This window comes from Eulemur rufifrons, chromosome 15 (genome assembly GCF_041146395.1).
Source record: "Eulemur rufifrons isolate Redbay chromosome 15, OSU_ERuf_1, whole genome shotgun sequence".
NCBI classification, from domain to species: domain Eukaryota; kingdom Metazoa; phylum Chordata; class Mammalia; order Primates; family Lemuridae; genus Eulemur; species Eulemur rufifrons.
Genome location: NC_090997.1, coordinates 92252315 through 92274392, shown reverse-complemented (window position 1 = coordinate 92274392; position 22078 = coordinate 92252315). Strand labels below are relative to the sequence as shown.

Genomic DNA, 22078 nt, shown 5'->3' with positions numbered 1-22078 from the left:
AGCAATGTCGTATAGAGTCATTCCTTGACATTTGCTATTTCAAGTACAGGAATGACTTTTTATACAAGTTTTTTACTTAAAAATATGTGTTCCCTTAGTTAACCTCTACAACACAGTTGCTTAGGGCATGAAGAAGAAATGTGAAATAATATAAGGAGAGAATAATAGTGGAAGAACAAAAAATGTAACAAAGTAAAGCTCATGAGTAGAAAAGAAAGCAGCAGGTCAGGAGAGGATTTGTGGTCATTCCTAAGAGACCTGAAGGTGGTCTAGAAGTAAGAAATTCTTTTTTTTTTTTTTTTTTTTTTTTTTTTTTTTTTTTTTTTTTTTTTTTTTGTTGAGACAGAGTCTCACTTTGTTGCCCAGGCTAGAGTGAGTGCCGTGGCGTCAGCTTAGCTCACAGCAACCTCAGACTCCTCGGCTTAAGCGATCCTACTGCCTCAGCCTCCCAAGTAGCTGGGACTACAGGCATGCGCCACTATGCCCGGCTAATTTTTTCTATATAGATTTTTAGTTGTCCATATAATGTCTTTCCATTTTTAGTAGAGACGGGGTCTCGCTCAGGCTGGTCTCGAACTCCTGACCTTGAGCAATCCACCCGCCTCGGCCTCCCAGAGTGCTAGGATTACAGGCGTGAGCCACCGCGCCCGGCCTAGAAGTAAGAAATTCTTAATGCATAATGGGCACATCATGTAAACACTGAAATTAGGGGTGATTATTAGGAAAGAAGTGAGGCTGTGACACGGTATAAATAAATTTTCTCCGATTGTTCTGTACTATTCTCTAAAATGATCTCCTTCCCCATTTTCTGTTAATTTTCACTTTAAATATTGAATCCAATGGTGAGAAGAAAGACACTTATGTGATGAGCCTCTAGGTAGGAAACTGCCATTATGGAATTCTGCCAATTGTTAGATTTTCATCCCCAGTTTACAAAAGAATGTTTACTTACCTAGAATTATACAACTATCAGTAGCAAAATCAGAAATTACTTGTATGTTCACTACTCTTCCTTTCATTCAGCTATTCCTTGATGCTCTGAATGAACAAGTATTTTAAGTGGCTCCATGCATTTTAACTAAAATATAGCATTTAAAAATAAATGATTTTTTTTCCTTTCAACTGTTATATGGATGCTGATCTTTGGTTCAGGAAAGACAATAAAGGGAAGGAAGGACGGAAGGAAGGAAGGCAGTCTGGGAAGTTCTTCTAACCCAAAGAGCAGATGTACTTTGTTGGCACCAACAGCCCATTGCAGAAACTCAAGGAATGTAAGGAAATAATTGAAATAATTAAGCAGGAAGGGGAGAGGAAGTTGGGCCTAAGTAAAAAATGAATTGATCATTTTTCCTCTCTATCCAAACCTGATATTTCTTTAATCTTTGTTTCTTTCTGGCAAGGATAACATATGTTGTGCTAGAGAAATCTTTGCTACCAGCTGTACTGGCTGTGTCAATGTAGGCAGAAAGCAAATGTGAGGAAAATTACATGGTTAACAGTTGTTATTTATATTTTTTAAATGTATAAATTATGGTAGGAAGTAGGAAGCAAGGAACAGGTAAATATTCCAATCTGTGTGGCTACTGCAGTTTTAGGATCCTGAGTACCCCTGAGATTTATGTATTATGCTAGGATATAATTCAAAAATGGACTTGAAATCTCAAGAAACTGTTCAGGCTTCTTTGTTATTATATCTAAAAAATAACAATTAGGAAGTGTGATGTACATTTTTTTAATCTTTCAGAATTGCATGCAGAATGTAACATTTAATACAATACTGGTTAGATTATTTACTCAGCAAATCTCAACAGAGTTAAATAGGAATGTACAAAGATACATAAGGTTTTTTTACTGAAAGAATTTACAGATCTCCTGCCATTTGCAATGAAGGATTAGCAACACTGTAGCAGCAAGAACCACAGCAATTCAGGGATGTTTCCACCACCAATAGAGGTACAAGCCACAGTTTATGGTTCATGGCAACAACAATTTAAAGCACATTTATAAGCTTAGCAGAGATGCCTTCAGTAAATGGCACTATATATGTTCATTGCGGCTTTGCCTTCATTGTTCATTCAGGTAACAGACCTCTGTATGCAGCCTCTAATACAATAAACTCTAGGACATGATATACTGTTACTGAAATAGTAGAATTAGAAAAGATAAAGGGAGAAAATGGAAAAGCAAAGAAATGAACACAAGAAATATAATCAAAAGGCTATTTTGAACAAAGATAATTTAAGCCTAGTGGAATGAGAACATATATATATATATAACACATACATATGTATAATCCATAGCACTCCAATTCTTTATCACCCTCCATTAAAAATTACAAATGCTAAATTACCTAGGGAAAGCTATATATGTTGAATAAACATACACAAATTATGTATTATTCTTCTAATTATTAATGATTCTTATTTTAATCTCCTCCTCTCATGTTAAATGCTTCTGCTTTAAATTTGGTTTTCCATGTATGGTCTCTTGCCATCTTGGTCCCACTTCCATTTGAACTTGGTGCTCACGAAAAAACGAATGAGAATGTGAAGACTTATAGAGAACAAAAATTGAAGGAATGAAGACTCAGACATAAATAGAATTTATAATTGAAGTGGGAGAATAAGAACAAGGTGGGAACACTCCCCTCCCTGCCCTGAGCCCACAGGAAACTATTTATTTCTGAGGCCAATCGTCACTCACTAACGGGCTACAGGGCAGTATTAACACAGGAGCCAGTTCAGGGCAGAAGTTCTATTCCTATAAGAGTTTTAAGTATAAATCCGTTAATTCAAAGATTATATTCTACAGGATACTATATAGTGATTGCCACATTAGAAATTCACTCCAGTGATTTCATATATGCTACTTAAGTTTCTTTATCATTTGCTGCAAACTACTTTTCTATCACACTAGTAGTAACAATGCCATCACTCAAAGGATGACCTTGATATAGCTGGCCAATTTAGACAGGAACAGAACTTCTCAGCTTCTAAGATGAGGAGAATGAATCCTTTAAAGACATACAATTTGGACATAAAATTAAATGTAGATTTCAGGTGCAATATTGAGTGCTTTACCTTGACATACATCTTTTCAATACAAATGAAATGATTACATTTTCATATAGAGAAACATTAATTAAAAATATTTGAAGATAACAATACATACCTTGAGGTTCATCCGTTATAACCTGTTCTTTTTTTGGACGAATGAGTTTCCAGGGAGGTATGGGAGGTGTCTTTGGTGGTGCCACCAGGGGACAAGATCTACTTCTAGTCACCAGCACAGGATGGCTACAGATGTGTGAAAGCCCGTACTCTCTAAGTTTCTCAGCAGAATCTGCCTAAAAGATGGAAAGTAGATTCAAAAGGATTCTTGCAATTGCCTCCTGCATTTAAAATAATACTTTCATCAATATAAACATACTATCACCACTACGCTGATATGGTGGTAATAAAAAATTACCACCCATATTTCTCTATATAAGTACTATCACCATCTTTCAAATTTTCTGGGGTGCTGTTTCTTTATTTACAAAGTAAGAGATTAGAACTAGAAGACACTTTTCAGTTCTAAAAGCTTAAGATTCTATGAGATGGCAAAAAAATCTTAGCTCATCAGTTTTGGTCCAAAATTAATCAGCCATTATTTTTATAGGTTAAAGCTTTAACTCTAGTGCTTAATAGGTAAAGTTTGTTTTTTAATCACTAGCAATTGCTACCTAGTGTTCAAAAATATTCAGTCTTGAGTGCATTCAGGTCAATGAGGTGGTTAAGGGGTTGGCTTCTCTCCTGTTCACGCCCTCATCACTAACAGTGGGTTCTTCCATAGGAAATCCCCGTGATTATTCACGGCAATGGAGGCATTCATAGAAGTTAAGGGAATAAAGGCAGGTTCCTGGGTCCTGCCAAATCAAGTAGTTTTCCCAGGCAGAAACTTCTCAGATTCGAATGTTCAGATCTCTTGAAGCCAGTTTGCTTTGGAATAATTCAGAATAACATTTAAGCAGAACTTAAGTTACTGATTTATGGCTGAAATATGCCATAAGGAATAAAAAAGTATGTAAATGATAAAGTAATATATACTATAGACTAATTCTGACTTTCACAACTTTCTTTAACATTTAAAGTAAAATAAAATATTAACTGCATTAAAGTCAGTTTCACCAATAACTATTTTTCTTTCTAATCATTTTGCATCATTGATTTCTATGCAATAGCAACAATTGAGATTATAAATTTACAAAGCGATTCTTTAAATTAGAACCAGAAACCTAGTTATCAGCTTATTTCAAATTATTACTTCGACTTGAACCTGCCTTGCTCTCATGACCCTGCTTCTATAGAGCTCAATCTACACTTCCCTGAGCCACAAAACAGAAGTACCCATGAGAAAGGAGAGTTCTTCCCAAAGCCAGGAAAATAATTTTAAGGAGTTAATCAGTGCATTAATGCAAAGCCATTTGAAAGTATTGTAAATATCGAAAATATAGAGAAAAGCGAGTCAATACTTTTTCAAAGTGGCCTAATTAAGAAGTAGAGGATACTCTTATTTTCTCTTTATCCCTTTTGTAGATTTTAGCAACTTGCTAAAAAAATTCAGAAACTTTTGGAATTTTGTTTTAGAATGTTTTTTAAAAAAACTATTTCATAGATGATCTAAAATCTAGACCTTTTATCTAGAAGTTTAACCCTAACAAGTTTTAAAAGTTTCCAGGAGTCAACACTTGAAAGTGATCCTATCAATGGAAAGTTAGGGGAGAATTTTAGGTTATTTAATAAGACAATGCCCCAGGATAGTATTTTTAAAAAGGTGCACCACTATCAAAGTTACATTTAAATAATATCCAAAATAGAAGTCATACTTAAAGTAATAGTTATAAGTTGAATAAGTTCCAGACATTTTATTAGTCATAATTTTTGGTCTCTGTAGATGAATTTCTCATGATTGCAGCCAACCTTTTAGTCTAAAAAGACTTTCTTTTTTGATCTGTCGAGTGTTAGAAAATAAAAAGCACTTTGAAAATGTAAAATACTGGTCCAAATAGCAAAGTACAGTATTAGTGCCTATTTATAGTTTCAATAATCTGCCAAAGTACTAACTTGATTCAAGCATGAGAAATTTAAATAAGACAATTCTTCATACTTCATTTTATTTTCAACATACTGCACTATATTTCTGATTCGTGTAAAGTAATGCTATTAATAATAGTTACAGTTTGATGTTAAGAAACTATGTTAAAGGATTTCAAGGTTCCTTGGGTTACAATTAGAGGCAGAGAGGGATTTACAATAGTGCCTGGATCACTGAATAAGCATTCACTATGTGTCCGCTGAATAATTCATGCATAAGACTTAAATTAGAAGTCTACTTTCTTAAGACCCTTTCATTCTTTTTACTCCATCTCATTTCAAACATCTTAAAAGAAACAGGAGTAGGTAGGGGTTTAAGCAGGTAGGGGAGGCTTTTTTAAAATTCCCAGATCACCCATCTAAATAAAACTATACCCATTTAGAATACCCAAGAGGAGGAGGATGTTGAATAATACAGGGTAATTTGTGACATCTTGCTCCTTTCCAAGTTTTGTTCTTGATTTTATTGTATTCTTCACCACTTCTTTAAATAAATGTAAGTTATTGACTTTATTTTACTTTTTGATCTGTCTTTGTGCAATAATTTTGAGCAGTGTACTCCATTTAGCAAAATTTAGGATAGAAATTGTTTCCTATAGGTTTATTGTTAAAACATTATATTGCTATTCTATTCTGATATTTACCAGGGAAACTAGTTCACCCTTATAAACTGCTAACCTATAAAAACCAGCAGGTGAGATAGGGAGATCATAACACTATAGTTAGTTCGTTACAGCCTTGGAGGTCACTTAATTACAGTTCCAGACACTGGATTAATTCCAGAACCTCTGGGCACCTGAAACCATTTTCAACCTCCAAAGGAAGGATTTATAACAATCTTTATGTCCTGACTTTCACCTATACACCAAGCTGACTCTAAGACTTCTCCCCTTACAATCTGTTCAATCTCTAGCAGTTCCCTGACCCCAGTGGGATTTCCTTCATCTCCAGACTTTCCAACATAAGATTCTCTTTGCTTCGAACACACTTTAGTCTATTTGCTTGCAAACCCTCAGAACATACCACATTGTTTAGCATATATTACATAATTAATAAACATCTGTCAAATTAACCAATGAATAAACAGATGTGAAGTTTTAGTCTTTAATTAACCTTTTAAATTCAAAACTAACTTTGTGTTGAAATCTTAGTTTCTCAGTAGGAACACCAAAGGTTCAAGTGGATTATCTTGTACAGGTTTCTTTTTATAATACATTCATCCTATGCTTTCATTTTGTGGTTTTAAAAGGAGTGTGAGTACTGCTAAGACACGAGGCCACGGCACTCCACAAAGCATGGCTGGTGCTCTTTAGCAGCCCTGTGAGTTAGTCTTTACTCTCTGGAATATCTGAGACAGTGCCTTGGCCAGTGGCATGTAAAGAGGTTAAAAAAAAAAAAAAATCAGAGATGAGAAGGCCAGCCCTAATCTCAACAAGAGGCTCAATTTGGAAGATGCTTTAGATACACACTTGGATTGTTGAATGTTCCTGATTTTAAGATCCAGTTTAAATTACTGTTTCTTCTACTTACCCATAGCTAATATTATTTAATTTTGGATTAAAATTAGTGAAACTGCCATAATCTCTATATTCATGATGGTACATTATATCCTATCCCCTTTATAGTGTGATCGCTCCTATTTGGTAGATTTTTGCAGGAAGGAATGATTTCTATCTTAATAAAAGGGAGAAGAAAGAAAAAAAAAGAGAAGAAGAGGACAAATGATAACATTATGCCCCCTGGGAATAATCTAAGAGACAAATGTAATGCACATAGTAAAGTCTAACAATCATCCAATCGGAATATTTACATTTCAAGCTAATTTCTACTGAAGTTTTAAAACTCAGCTTTTTCTAATTAACCACATGAACATTTATATGTAATTATATCCCTGCATCATCTAGTCTTATACTTTAATGTAGTGATGTCAGAATCTGAAATCCTAGCAATAAAGTGCTAGATATCGAATGTCTCCAAACAGGGTTAGGATCCAGAAAGCACCAAATGGATAGGGAATTTGTCTAAATAAGTTGCTTAGTAATTTGATGAACTTTACCATTATAAGGGAAGGAGAAAAGTTGTTTTTCTGTCCAAGAACACAAGATAGCTTAAAAAATTATGAAAGTGCATAAATACTATGCAACTGTTAAACATATATTGACTAAAACTTAACACCGTGAAAAAATGTTAATAAGATATTGTTAAGTGAAGAGCTGGTTTCCAAATGGAACATAAAGTATGATTTCACTCTGTAAAAAAAGTATACACATACAAACACAGAATGAACATATAGAAGAAAAATCAAAAGATATATGCCAAAATGTTAATATTGCCTATGACCAACCACTTATACTATGAATATTTTAACTGTATTCCCTTTGACTACATTTTCTAAATTTTCTATAATTTGTTAAATTTATAATACAAAAATCAATGATGATTTATTTTATATTATTTTATGATACAAGGAAGATCACAGCAGTGGATCTCCAGCCTGAGGGTGAATTCATTTAAATAACCTTACGTTAAAAATATATGTGTGGCCAATTTATGGGAAGGTCATTAATTATTATATAGAAATGATTTCCATGAGTTTCACTGAAAAAATATAAATTTTATATCTTTCCTTTTGTATATAATATAAGGACCTACAAAAATTAAATATGACTATATATTTTTTCTTTTTTAATAATTAGATAGAACTATTGCAATAATCTAAGATAATTTTGGATATGCCAGGTCCCTTAGGTCAAGTACTTAGTTTTAAATACAAGGGAAATGAAATCCAGGGATAGAATTTTAATTAAATTCTGGTGCACCTTCTACAACACACACACACACACACACACACACACACACGCATGCACAATTAACATAAATGACATTGTATTTCCTGGACTTGACTGCTTACCATCTTCTCTAATGCAAAGATCTTGTTTTCAAACAAATAGAGAGGTGTAAAGGTAGCATAAACGACCATATGAGGGGATTGTATTGCTGAAGAACCTGTAAAACAAACATATTTTGTGTCATAAAAATTATATCATAAATGGGTCTCTGAATAGGTCATCCCAAATTTTTCAAATTCCTTAGTGAACTTATCTTGCTGGTGAAAAATACATAAATGATTCAAAATGAATTCATGAAGATTTATGATTTAACATTTAATTAAAATGTTAAATCTCAAATATGTACCTGTTTTATTGATTCTCATTAGTTTTAAGTTCACAATAGCGCTATTTAATTACTCGACATTATTTTGCCTAACCACAAAAGATTTATCATACAAACACAGTTATTAGTCAATATAGCATAGAATGGTTCACAAATGAGGATGTCCAAAAGGAACGATTTTTAAATTGAGGCACTTCTTTGCTTTCGTAGATAGAATCTTTATTCTATTTTGAACTTAAAGAAAGTCCAGGACTTTCATTGTATGTCATTTCAAAAAGAAATAAAACATAAATACAATGAATCCTTACATGAAGATAGAAAGCATAAGTAATTTATTTTGAAAGGTTTAATGCTGGTAGAATTTGCTTTTGAACATTGCTTATCTGTTTGTTCAAATTTTTCCTTTTTTCTTTGTCTTTTTTTTTTTTTTTTAAATAGAGACAGAGTCTCACTATGTTGCCCAGGCTGTTCTCAAACTCCTGGCCTCAAGCAATCCTCCCACTCTGGCCTCCCAAAATACTGGGGTTGTAGGTGTGTGCCACCACACCTGCCCTCACGTTTTTCTTAACACCCCTGAAATTACTATGTTTGATTCAGTATTCTTTTGTTCTACAAACATTCTGGACAAACCAATAGAAGTCAATTTATTTTAGTCTCTTCCTTTTATTTTTAATAAGAATTTTGTTTTATTCTTTCTCTAACTTACATATTTACAATTAACTATATTAGATAATATATTTACAAAAGAATGCTTTTAGGGCCACAAAATATAAATTAGGTATCAGCTCAGTATCTCTCTTAAATGAAGATGTGAAATATGGCAAACTTATAGAAACATATTTTTAAGGTTAAAAATTAAACTTTGTACATTTCTCACAGACCTTGCTAACACATATTGGTCACCTTTTTCCTATACTACTTATTTACCTATGCTATCTTTGTTTGATGATGATAGTTATCATCTTAAGTCTATGGATGTTGTCTCTCCAACTGACTTTTAAGGTGTTTCTGTGCAGAGGCTGAATTAACAATTTGGTTTATTCCACAAAGGACCTTGCATGAAATAGTATGTTTTAAAATCTGACTAATGATCTGAAGATCAAAGATGTAACAAAATAATTATTCCTCTTAAAAAGAATGAATATGAACAAAAATACTTCTCATGTGCTTCTATCATCAAATAAAACCATTAGATGCACCCACATTGAACCAGAGTGACCCTGGTTAGCAATGGCCAGCAAATTATAGTCCAGTTACTTTGCTCACTGATCAATCCAGTCAAAGCCCTCCCATAAGTCCTCTAGTCAAAAGAAAGATTAAGAAATGTCTCTAGGCCTCGGGTGAGAGATGAAAGCTAATTATGTGGAGGAAGTTCCTAACAATGATGACTGATAAATATTGAAATGGTTAAATTTTACAGTTTCTCATCTATCTGCAGAACTTTCCACTCAAAGAAAGGGAAGAGATTAAATGTTCTTTCCAGGTATTTTCCAGGTTCAAGATTAACCAGCTGGCCCTCTGCATCTTAGGAATGTACAAAAGGTGAGGTGGAGGAAGGAAGAGTGAGGGCTCTGCTCTAAGTCTGGCTACTAAGAAGGATTAGTCTCTCTTTGAGAAAATCGGCTGAAGTTCCAGATGTTAAACACACACCCCTGCTTCTTCCAGTCCTATGGTACTTTGATTTTAGCAAAAGCATAAGGAAACCAATGGTAATCATTTTAAACATTTGTAGACAACAAAACTGGAAATATAGAAAGTAGAAAAATTAAACACATGGTTGTGATATCTTGAGCAGCCTGGGATTGATTGACCAGAAAAAGCAAAGTTTTGGGCATCACTTGAGGGTAGTGAGTTAAAATGGAAACAGTTATTAGTGAGGCAAATAACAGAGTGGATTAGATATGAATGGCTGGCTGGTATTGCCTGCACATAAATACAATGTGTTTAGATAACCAGCCTTTCATGTTAAAGAAATCTACCATAAAGAGCTCCTTCGATGGATCCAGAAGTGGAAAGAATAACAACTAAGTCTTGGACAACAGGGGGATGGCAATATGGATCCAGTGATAAAACAGTAAGATCATGGAACGTGAAAGGCACTTGATCATTTTTGTTGAAAGAACAAATCAAGGAATGAATGGCTTAAGGCAGTTTTTCCTAAAATGTCTTTCCTGAACTATAAATCCAACAAGATTGTTTTGGGGGGGTTCTAAATGGTCCAAAGGTGAAGAAGTCCCATAGTTAACAAAAAATAAATTATCAAAGAATAACATTCTCTCCCATGTTTCATCCTCTACTTGGTTTTCAATATAACACCTATTAATATCTCAATGAATACATAGTCTTTGGAATATGCCCTGGAAATTGCTGGCTTAAAGTAGGATTGATTTTAGTATTTTAATTAGATTTAGCTTAGAAAATAAGTCCTTGGCAACCACCATTTTACTCTCTGTTTCTCTCAGTTTGACTGTCCTAGATTCCAGGGATAGGTGATACCATGCATTTTTATTTTTCTGTATCTGGTTTATTTCACTTGTCCTCCAAGTTCATCCACATTTTCACAAATGGGTTTCCTTCTGTTTTAAGGCTGAGTAATGTTCCATTGATTGTGTATATATAATAATTTTTTTATTCATTCATACATCAATGAACATGTAAGTTGTTTGCATATCTTGGCTGTTGAGAACAGCGCTGCAATGAACATGAGGGTACAGGTATCTCTTCAGGATACTGATTTCATTACCTTTAGATATATACCCAGTAGTGGCATTGCTGGGTCATATGGTAGTTCTACTTTTGATCTTTTGAGGAACATCCATAATGGCTGTGTTAATTTACACAGTGTACAGGTTCATTTTTCTCCACATCCTTGCCAACACTTGCAGTCTTGTCTTTTTGATAATAACCATCCTAACGGGTGTGAGGGGATGTCTCATTGTGGTTTTGACTTGCATTTCTCTGGTGATTAGTTATGTTGACTACCTTTTCATATACCCATAGGCCATTTGTATATCTTCTTTGGAAAAATATCTATTGAGATTCTTTGCCCATTTTTTAATCGTGTTATTTGGGTTTGTTGTTATTGAGTTGTATGAATTCTTTATACATTTTAGCTATTGACCCTCACATTGAATATATAGTTTGCAAATATTTTCCCCCAGACAATGGAGTCTTAATGGCTATTTTTTTGGCATGAGGGTGCCAGCTGATTCTGTTCCTGGTTAGGGCTCTCTTGCAGATGGCTGCCTTCTCGCTATATTCTCACCTGGTGGAGATAATGGTTAATGGACATTTTTTTTGTTAGAAATATAGTCACTGGAATATTATGTAATGTCATATTAATTACATATGCAATATATATTACATGGATTGCATATAATGATAAAAAAGGTGAGAGCAAAGACAAAGAAGAATTTGCATTTACTGAGATTATTTTCTGATATGAGTCACTGTGATAAGTAGTTTGCACACATTATCTCAGGGCTGACTGATGCTAATCAAACATTTTATATGGTATTGCAATATTTAATTTTAAATTTTTTTAAAGAAAAACACCACTGTGTAGTCAGAGGTGGATTTTTAATTTAATTTTTAATTTAATTTTAATTTTTAATTTTTAATTTAATAAGTGATATGTCATGGACATGAACCAATTACAATAGAAGTTGGTTATAAACATTGATATTACTATGCTGGTGCTGTCAGCTAAATATCAACCTGTAAAATGTGGCTAGCAATGTGATATAAAATAGAGTTTTATTCATCTTATAAATGGGACTCAGGGGCCCAGTAACTCCATGAAGTATCAAATAAAACACTGCGCATATGTGTGCATACTAAATGTCTCAGTCTGTTCTGTGTGCTATAACAAAATACCTGAGACTCGGTAAATTTTTATTATTTTTAATTATTTTGGATATATAATAGTTGTACATATTTATGGGGTACATGTAGTGTTTTGATACAGACTTATAGTGTGTAATGATCAAATCAGGGTAACTGGGGTATCTATCACCTAAAGCATTTATCATTTCTCTGTGTTAGGAACATTCCAATTCTGCTATTTTAGTTATTTTAAAATATATAATAAATTGTTTTTGACTATAGTCACTCTATTTTGCTACTGACTACAAAATCTAGTAAATTCTATCTGACTGTATTTTTGTACCCTTTAACCATTTCCTCTTTATCCCCTTCTCCCCACTACCCTTCCCTGCCTCTGGCAATCATCACGCTACTCTCTGTCTCCATGACTTCATTTATTTTAGCTACCACATATGAGTGAGAACAGGTGATATCTGTCTTTCTCTGCCCAGCTTATTTCACTTAACATAATGTTCTCCAGTTCTATCCATGTCGTTATAAATGACAGGATTTCATCCTTTTTTATGGTTGAATAATATTCCATTGTGTACATGTACCATATTTTCTTTATCCATTCATCCACTGATGGAAACTTAGGTTGATACCACATGTTAGCTATTATGAATAGTATTGCAATAAACATGGGAGTGCAGATATCACTTCGATATATTGATTTCCTTTCTTTTGGATAGATACCCAGTAGTGAGATTGGTGGATCACTGGTGAAACACTCTAGGACATCAGTCTAGACAAATATTTCTTGAGTAATACCTTAAAAGCACAGGTAACCAAAGTAAAAATGCACAAATGGGATCACATCAAGCTAAGAAGCTTCTGCGCAGCAAAGGAAACAATCGACAAAGTGAAGGAACAACCCACAAAATGAGAGAAAATATTTGCAAACTACCCATTGGACAAGAGATTAATAATCAGAATATATAAGTATCTCAAACAACTCAATAGGAAAAAATCAAATAATCCAATTCAACAATAGGCAAAAGATATAAATACACAGTTCTCAAAAGAAGGAATACAAATAGCAAACAGATATACAACAAAATACTCAATATCACTAATCATCAGAGAAATGCAAAGCAAAGGTACAATGAGATATCATTTCACCCCAGTTAAAATGGCTTTTATCCTACAGACAGGCAATGATGAATGCTGGCGAGAATATAAAGAGAACGCTTGCACACTATTGGTAGGAATGCAAATTAGTACAGCCACTACGAAAAACAGTATGGAGTTTCCTCAAAACGCTAGAGACTGGGTAATTTATAAAGAACAGAAGTTTATTTCCTCCCCATTCTGAAGGGTGGAAAGTTGAAGATCAAGGTGCCAGCATTTGGTGAAGGCCTTTTGGCTGTGGGTGAGAGAGGTTGAGAAAGAGAGAAAAGGGGGCCAAACACCCCCTTTTATACTGAACCCACTCTTTCAATAACTAACTTACTCCCTTGATAATGGCATTAATTCTTCATTCATTCCACCTTCACAGCCTAATCACCTCTCATTAGGCCCCACCTCCCAACACTGCTGCATTGGGGATCAAATTTCTAACAACTGTTCCATTGGGGATCAAATTTCTAACACATAAACTTTGTCAGGCACATTCAAGCCATAGCATTAAGTATTTTGAAAAATAGAGAAGGTTCAGAATTTTCATAAGATTCTAAAACTCTGTCATTCAAAAAATATAAAATTTGGGAAAGGTCTCAAACGATATTTGGTTCATTACCCTTTGTAAATATGTTGTCTGATTCTGCAAAATAAGAACACTCATAATGCTTTCTTATTTTATTAGATATGAAGAGTGTTTTTAGGATATCTTGAAGACAAATGTTTGAATCCAGGGGTTCGCTGTCTTTCAGTGAACTACCAATGACCCAAACCAGGGGATTTCCTTATCTATCTTTCCAGATGTTGGAGCAGCTCGTCATTGAATTAGTGCAGCTGCATACAATCAAGTCCAATAATAGAGGAAGAAATTTAAGGAAAAAAAAAGATCCACACCGGGATAATGAGATGACATCTAAAATCATAATCTCTAAAACTGCCTTGCATTTTCTACAATATTTATGAGTCTTATATGGCCTCCAACTGCTGTATTAATTATATGTATTTTATTGCCTGAAAGAGAGTTTTGACACATTGGTATGATTTAGATGTCTCATTTTTACATGTGATACAGCTATTTTTGTTTCCTAGAAGCGTATTTCAGAAGACTCTGCTACAAAATATGTAAAATTACTTAAATACCACTTTAATCATTGATTTCACTTTATGTTAAACATTTACAGTCTTAACAATTAACAATTTCTGCCACCTGAAATGCTAATTCAGAGTGAGACTAACCCCAAATTACTATAAGGCTACTACAAATTCATGAGAGATATTTGTTAAAGATTATAAATCTTTTTTTCAGATGTGATGCTATGTCAATTTCTTAGAACGGCTAACTTTCATTGAAGGCTTACTCCGTGCTGAGTCAGTTCTCAAATAAACCCTAAGACATAAATTCTATTATTAACAGCATTTTTCGGGTCAGTAAAGTTAGTTACAGACAGATTCAAAAACATGTCCAAGGTATACAGTTAAGTGTAAGGTGTAAAGTATAAAGTGATAACTAGTCTTTCTGGAAATTTTTTGCTGTCTATTATTCTCTGTGGCAATATTTAAAGAGGATGTTGTCCACATGCTTTCTAGCCCACTTCCTGTTAGAAAATGTTTGCAGGTCCAAGACGTGATACAAAGCTTAAAAGACTTTTTAAACCAGGCTCATAATTTCTTAGTACAAGTCCTTTAAAAAATTAGTAGGCTTCTAATCTATGTGTTTAGAGTCAGTTCCTCATGCTCAATTCTTTCTTGGGCATAATTAGCAAGGCTAATTTATTTCTTTGCCTCCTGGAGATAGATCACTTTGAAGATATCTGCAACAAGGAGGCCACACTCTAACAATCTTTGACACAACCAGATACGTTGTTTAAAAAGTTTTACTGGACCTTTGTTATGAAATCCTTTTTAAGTCTTACTTCAAATTAATTGTAGTCAAGAAAAAGTCTTCTTAAGTTCTCTCTTAAGAGTCTCTTAAGTTCTGTGGTATGTGAAACTTCTCTCTTTTTTTTTTTTCACTTATTTTAGAAAGACAATTCTGGTCTGGGCTCAAGTTTATTTGAAATACCTTGCTAACAGCAGATACTACAAACTAACACTGTCTACAGTGGTAGACATTCAACCACTTACTGTAGAAATTCAGGCTCACTGACTGCGTGGTTGCCTTATATATTGTCACAGGTTCTAGTTTTACTAAATGTTTTGCTGTGGTGTTAGATAGATCTCCAGGTTTCCTCAAGCTTGAGATACCTATTTCTTCTGTCTGCCACCCTGCCACTAAGAACTGCCACATATTTTCAGCTGCTTGTTAGTACTCTACTTCTGGCGGTAGTTAATGGCAGTTAATGTATCATTAGGTAATTCTAGATGCTACACTCAAAAATATATGACCTAATCAGGATATTAATTTCTTTTTATTCATATAAAGTACAAAATGAAAATTCCTGATCAGCAGGCAGATCTGAGTAGTGATTCACAAATTTTTGCTCTTTCCATCCTTGTTGGCTCTGCCGTCTTTAACACTGTGCTCTCAACAGCATCAAGCTAGCAAAAGCGGAATTGCACACGAGAGCACTTTATGGGTCAGTTTAGAAGTGGCACGTGTCACTTCTCTTGGTATCCTCTGGGCTAGAGCTTAGGCACAAGGCCATGTCTTACTTCATGACAGTCTGGGGAAGTACAGCATAACTGTGTTCCAGGAAGAGGAGGAAATTGTCAGGAGCTCCTAGTTTTTCTCATGGTCAGAAAATATTCAACCTTAATATTCCACTGAATCATATTTGAACATTATTGATTTTTGCTCTTTTGAAACAATTTTTTTAAAGTTACCATATTACTGAACTATTTTTGCAACTAACTTACTAACTACAAAATAACTTAGAATTTATGTACTATTTCTAAGAGAGAAATTCTAAGTTATTTTGTAGTTAACAAGTTAATTGCAACTCAAGTCTTTAATATTTCCGGTAATTCTTTTTTTTTTCTCAGATATTGGAAAGGTCTGAGTTATTCATTCTTCTAGAACTTAAGTATTTCTAATTAATGTCATAATTGGTATATAAGTCTTTTCTTAAGTTACATTTTAAATTTAGCTGTTTAGAAAATAAAAGTTTTCAACAACTTTTAAAGTTGGTAATGTCTATAGATATTGAGAGGAGCTATAATATAGTAGGTAGTGGGGTGAACTCTGAAGCAATAATCGCTGGGTTCGTAAACTCACTTTACACTTCTTAATTTGGAGTTCCTCCAAGAGAGTAGAATCAGTGCCAAAGAATTTCCGCTCTATGCTAGGACAAAGTTCTTCACAGGGCCTGCTCAGTAGAATTTAAGAATTGCTAATCTTCAATAACTACAATGTGTCTCCTATTCTTTCCTTTTATGAGTGGGAGATGATATTGCAGCTATTCTCTCCCTCTTCAACAGTGCATTAGAGATGGAAGTGGATACATGTGGGTGTGGGTTTTCGCACGTGTCTGCATGTACATGACTTGGAGATACTCGACTTTGAACTTGATGCAATTTCTAGATGGTAATTTGGGTTGGAACGCTTGGTAAGTGGTGAATATATAATATATGTGGGAAGAAGAATGACATGGATATTTGGTGATCAGAGAAGCAGAATGTGGCAGAGATTGATCATTGTTCACCAAATGGTTTCCTCTTTCTCCTGATCATTCAGACAAATTGTATTTTCCAACTTCCTTTACAGTTAAGTGTGGCCATAGGACTGAATTGTAGTCAATAGAATGTGAGCAGAAGTGATATATTATACAGCTATTTTTGTCCTTAAAAGTTTTGCCCCTGAAATTCTCCAAGCTCTTTTCCCTTCCCATTGGCATAGAACTTTAGAATTCACGTACTAAAGGTATTAGAGCCATAAGAGGGAAGGAGCATGGATCTCAAATACCATTTAGAAAAGAGCTTCCTGCCAATCATTAACACTAGGCTTAGATTTTATGAATTAATAATTGAGAATGAAATATATATGCTGTTTGAACCATTGGTTAGTTATGGCAGCTAGTGTACCTAAATAAATACACATACTTTGAAAATAACAAAATGAAAAAAAATCTTAAAAATTAACAAAGGCTTCAGAATTAACAAAGGCTTTAGCAGTAAGTATAAGTATGCTCTATCAACAAGTGCTAAGCACTTTACCTGGGCTTTATCACTTAATTCTCACAAGAACCCTCCCAGATACCATCATGCTGATTTACAGAGAGAGATCCTGAGTCAGAAGAGGCTCAGTCCCTTGCCTGATACTCATACACTCAGTGTTGGAGCAGATACCTGAGCTCAGGCAGTTTGACTCCACAGTCCAAATTTTGAACCACATTCTGTATGTTGAGATTAACCTTATCTATGAGTTCAGCAGGAAAAAAAGGCACCATTACCTTTATTTTCACAAAGGAAGAAACTCAGAGAAAGTTTTAGCCCTTTTCACAAAGTTGAAGAATTGTCAGTAACTTTGATAATGTGATATTGCCCACTATTAAAAAATATGCTTAAGGCATAAATACAAGAAGACAAGAAGACAATTTTTAATATACAATTAAAAATATGACTAGTGCCTCTTTTCTCTACCCATGTCAGCAGACTTGTTTCAATAAAATGAAAAAGGTGTGATTATTAAAATGTCCTCCTACAAATCATCATAATACATTAAGAAAAAAGATAAAATAAAAATAAACCGGATAAAGCACAGTGCCAGAGGTAAAAGAATATATTTTCAACTGTGTAATGAAGGATGATATGAAAATTATAACCTATACTTTGGAAGCACCAAGATAGATGACCTGATGTTGGGATTATAAAGTCTTGAAAGAGATATTCCAATCTTCCTCTGGGATAGTCTGAGGGGTAGTTTTTTTTATAGCATATATCTTCCTTCAACTTGATACCATTTTTTAAGAGGCTACTATATCTAGACTGTTTTAGGTGATACATGGGACAAAATGCACTGGCCCAGGGGTTTTTAGTGACAATTTGTGAGTCCAAATTGGACAGACATGAACTAAAATAATGGATCTCCAATATGATGTTAGATAAAAGACACAGAAACCCAAGTATTTTCACTAAAAAGATTTGACCTTTATACACTCGGATTATTATAAATAGACCCATGTCTACCCAGTCACAATGTGACTCACAAAAATGTGTGGTTGTTAGAATCATGATATAAACAGACAACTACTCCTGGAGACTCCAGCCTCATAGTTATTTTCTAAAACACAGTAAAAGAGCTGCAGGTCCACTGTGAGCAAGGAGCCAGGTGTCCATTTTTGTTCCATTTAGTGGCTGGCATCTAACTACTTAAGCAAGTAACTGTGAATTTACTTGGATTTGGATGATAAGTTTAAACTCTGAGTATTTTTCAGAGAAATACCTGAAAACAACTAAGCAGAAGCCGCCTGTACATGTGGGCACGTCTCCTGTGACTGTTGCACCATAGGAACTCGGACAACCTGGCTCCTGGGTCATATGCTGGACCTTGTCCCAACACACACACTCATCTGAGGGCCCAGCATCGATGGACAACCCTGAACAAGCTTATTCAGTTATTTCAAAAGAGAAAATATATCTCTATGTTCCAGCGTTTTCCAGCATTTTAAGAAACAACTAACATAGCTATTATTCTAAGAGACCAAGAACTTACAATCTGATAGAGACTGCACAGAATATTGCACATCTGATGAGGGTCTTGAACCATGAAGTGACAATTTGAATTTTTCCTTTTCTCCATCTTTATTCCGCTTCTTCCCGTAGTCTTTTGCATCTGCTTTCTCTGACATATTAAAAAATCTCAGTAAATCTTTTAACCAGAAAACCTCAAACTATGTTTCTTATTCACTCATTGTGTTGGGGGGGCAGGGAAAAATAGTATTACTTAAACGTAAAACTATAACTACAATTTCCCTAAAACTCAATTCCCTCTAATTAGAAACATCACAATAAAGCCAGAAAAAGACTTTGAAAATTGACATGTACTGTGAAAGAAATGCAGTATTATTTATTACCGACTACATAAAATTTGTTTCATGGAGATGATTATTTGACTATATTTCATTTATGTAAAATTATAGTGTCAGGCTGATTTTCTCATTTAAAAACAAAACCAAAAAATAGCAAAGCATGTACTGAAAATTGAGCCCTAAATGTGGACCCCTCTCAGATTTTCCTTATTTGGAGCCTCCATTTGAAGAAAGCACAGTTTTCTGTTTCCAAAATATCTTCTTGCAGGGCCTGGAATCCAACCAGCAACCACAAACCGGCATAATATTGCCAACACGGCTTGGGTAATAAAGCCCTTGTACCCGGAATTATCCTCATCAGTTGAATTCCCATTCGTGTGTGTGCGTGTGTGTGTGTATGTATAAATATATATATATGCACACAGATATTTTTATTGAAACATGCCTTCCTTCAATTTTAAACAATTTCTCTCAACATTTTTATCCCTAATAAATCTCTTTTAATTCTGAATCAGAAATTTTAGAATTCTACCATTTCATTCTCCGCATTATCTGATAAATACGTAATCATCATTGGTCAGGTGGTTCAATTTTTTAAATTTGCATAAATTAAAACTGTGACATTAACTAGTTATGATATTCCTTAGCCTCCAAAGTAAAGTTGTTTCATATCTTAGCTTTTGCAATAGATTTAACATTTACGTTAGATACACAAGTAGAGATAACTATAACTTTAAACAGGATGAGGCATTTAACTGGGAAACTTAGGTGCAAAAAATAGTTTATTATCAGAATTTTATTTTATAGATTTTCTATATATAGTAACTTAATCCAATAAAACTAATCTTGGGTAGCAATATGTGATTTCACGTATAATTTTAAAATAGGACTTTAAAAGCCTTCAAACTCCTATTCAGAGTTTATGTTTTATAAATAATATAACTAAAATAAAAATTATAAATAGAAAAAATTAAACTGTTTCACATAGAAATTTGGATAGTGTACAACAGTGCTTACCAAAATGTTTTTTTGCCAACACCCTAAATAAGTGTTGCTCCTCTGACATTTCATCCCACCCATCTGGCAAACCCCCACTCCGAATAAAATTGGCAGCAGAATTCTGCTGGAGATAATCCTCCCCTCGTTCTGCAAACCTTGCCACATCTATTTTAAATCTCCGTGAGAATCTACATCTTCCACCTCCACCTCACTCTCAGCTCACAGCTAGACTGTCTATAAACAGAGAAAATAGAAGGCTTTTGTCAGAAATTCTCATCTTCTCCTACCAAATCTGCTCACCTACCTATACCTGTATCCATCTGCCCATGACATGTGCCAACCTGTTGGAATGGAGGTGCCATCACTCCCCCTGGGTTGGGCCAATCCCTCCAACTAGCCTATGGATCCTGCTCCTTCTGCCTTCTCAGAAAATTTACACTGTTTCTGTCATCTCAGCTGGATCTTCCCAATCATCACTTAAAAATACTCAATTCTCCCTCATTAAATTAACAAATATATATCCTGTTTGGGTTCCACGTTATTCTCTATCAGCTTCTACTTTGCAGCTCTCCTGTTCTTCAAGGTCAAGCTTCTGACAGAATTGTTTATACATTGTTTTATTTCCCACTTAATTCTTACCCCTCTCCAATATATCTTCCACCCCCATCACTCTCAAGTGGCCAGTGACCTCCATATTATGAAATCTGATGGAGAAATTTAAGTTATTATTGAAGTTTATTTCTCAATATTTTACTCAATCTATGATTCTTAAAACACTTTTTCTCTTTGACTTCAATGCCAAAATGCTCTGCTGTTGTTTTCCCTGCTTCTCTGGCCACTCCTTAGTCTTCTTCAGCAGCTGATCATTCTGTACCAATCTCTCAAATATTTGTTTAGCTTCTTCAAGACTCAGTCTCAACCTCTGAAGTCTCCTCACTCTATACTGTCCCATTGGGAAATATCATTCGTAGTTTAATTTTGCATGCATTTGTCCAGGACTGCCAAATGCATATCACCAGTTTGGGACTCCTAACATGAAAACCATACTTGATTGTCTTAAAACCACTTCAAATTCAGTATGTTCAAAATCATTTTGTGATCTCTTCTAATAGGTACCACAATCTAACCAGTTTTGAAACTCAGCATTCTACAAATCATCTTTGCCAACTCTTACCATTTTTTACTTCTTAAATAGGAGAAAGAGGTGTTTGATGGAAATTGAGAACTTAATGTTTCGTCCTGAATTAATACTGCATTAATTTAGCAGCATCAAAGTACAGCATTGCTTTTGATTTTTAAAGAAAGCAAACTATGGAATAGTAATTATCATATAGTAAACATCATTATAAGTTCTAAAGTCCTAGAAGAGAAAGATATGATTACTTGGCCATTTCCACCAACACTTAAGAAATGATAATGACAAAAAAGAATCATTAGAACAATTCAACAACAATTGTAAATCATTTATATTCACTGTCCACATTGAATAACATTGTGATGTAAAATGTCTTACTTACCCTTTGGAAGTTTGTCACTTTTTTCTAGACTTTTCAGTGTTGTCAAGGAACCTTCAGGTTTGAATTCCTTCCCGTCTTTCACTTCTTTTCCCTCCTTGCCTTCTTTGCTGTCCTTCACTTCTTTCCCTGCTTCTTTTAATTTGATGTCTACTACTGTTGTTTTGCTCTCAGAACTGGCCTCATCTGACAGCTTAAACTCAGGCAATATTTCTTTCAAGAGCTCCCACACTTTGTCCACATATCCTGGGCTTAAGAGAAAACACATTGACATTAATTTCTAAATGATGATTTTTGTTAATTTTTT

The 22078-nt window shown here is 34.3% G+C and overlaps 1 protein-coding gene across 6 annotated transcripts in view; it reads right to left on the bottom strand.

The window, feature by feature from the left end:
* ADGB (androglobin) overlaps nucleotides 1-22078 on the bottom strand; it is a 131352-nt gene that overhangs the window by 66116 nt on the left and 43158 nt on the right. For 5 of the 6 annotated variants that reach the window (XM_069488834.1, XM_069488829.1, XM_069488833.1 and 2 more), the window contains exons 8-11: nucleotides 21775-22022; nucleotides 18943-19071; nucleotides 8047-8141; nucleotides 3172-3346 (exon numbers count right to left, since the gene is read on the bottom strand). In XM_069488834.1, the coding sequence (XP_069344935.1) occupies nucleotides 3172-3346; nucleotides 8047-8141; nucleotides 18943-19071; nucleotides 21775-22022 (647 nt within the window). The remainder of the gene's footprint in view (nucleotides 1-3171; nucleotides 3347-8046; nucleotides 8142-18942; nucleotides 19072-21774; nucleotides 22023-22078) is intronic. The other variant, XM_069488831.1, reaches the window with a different exon arrangement.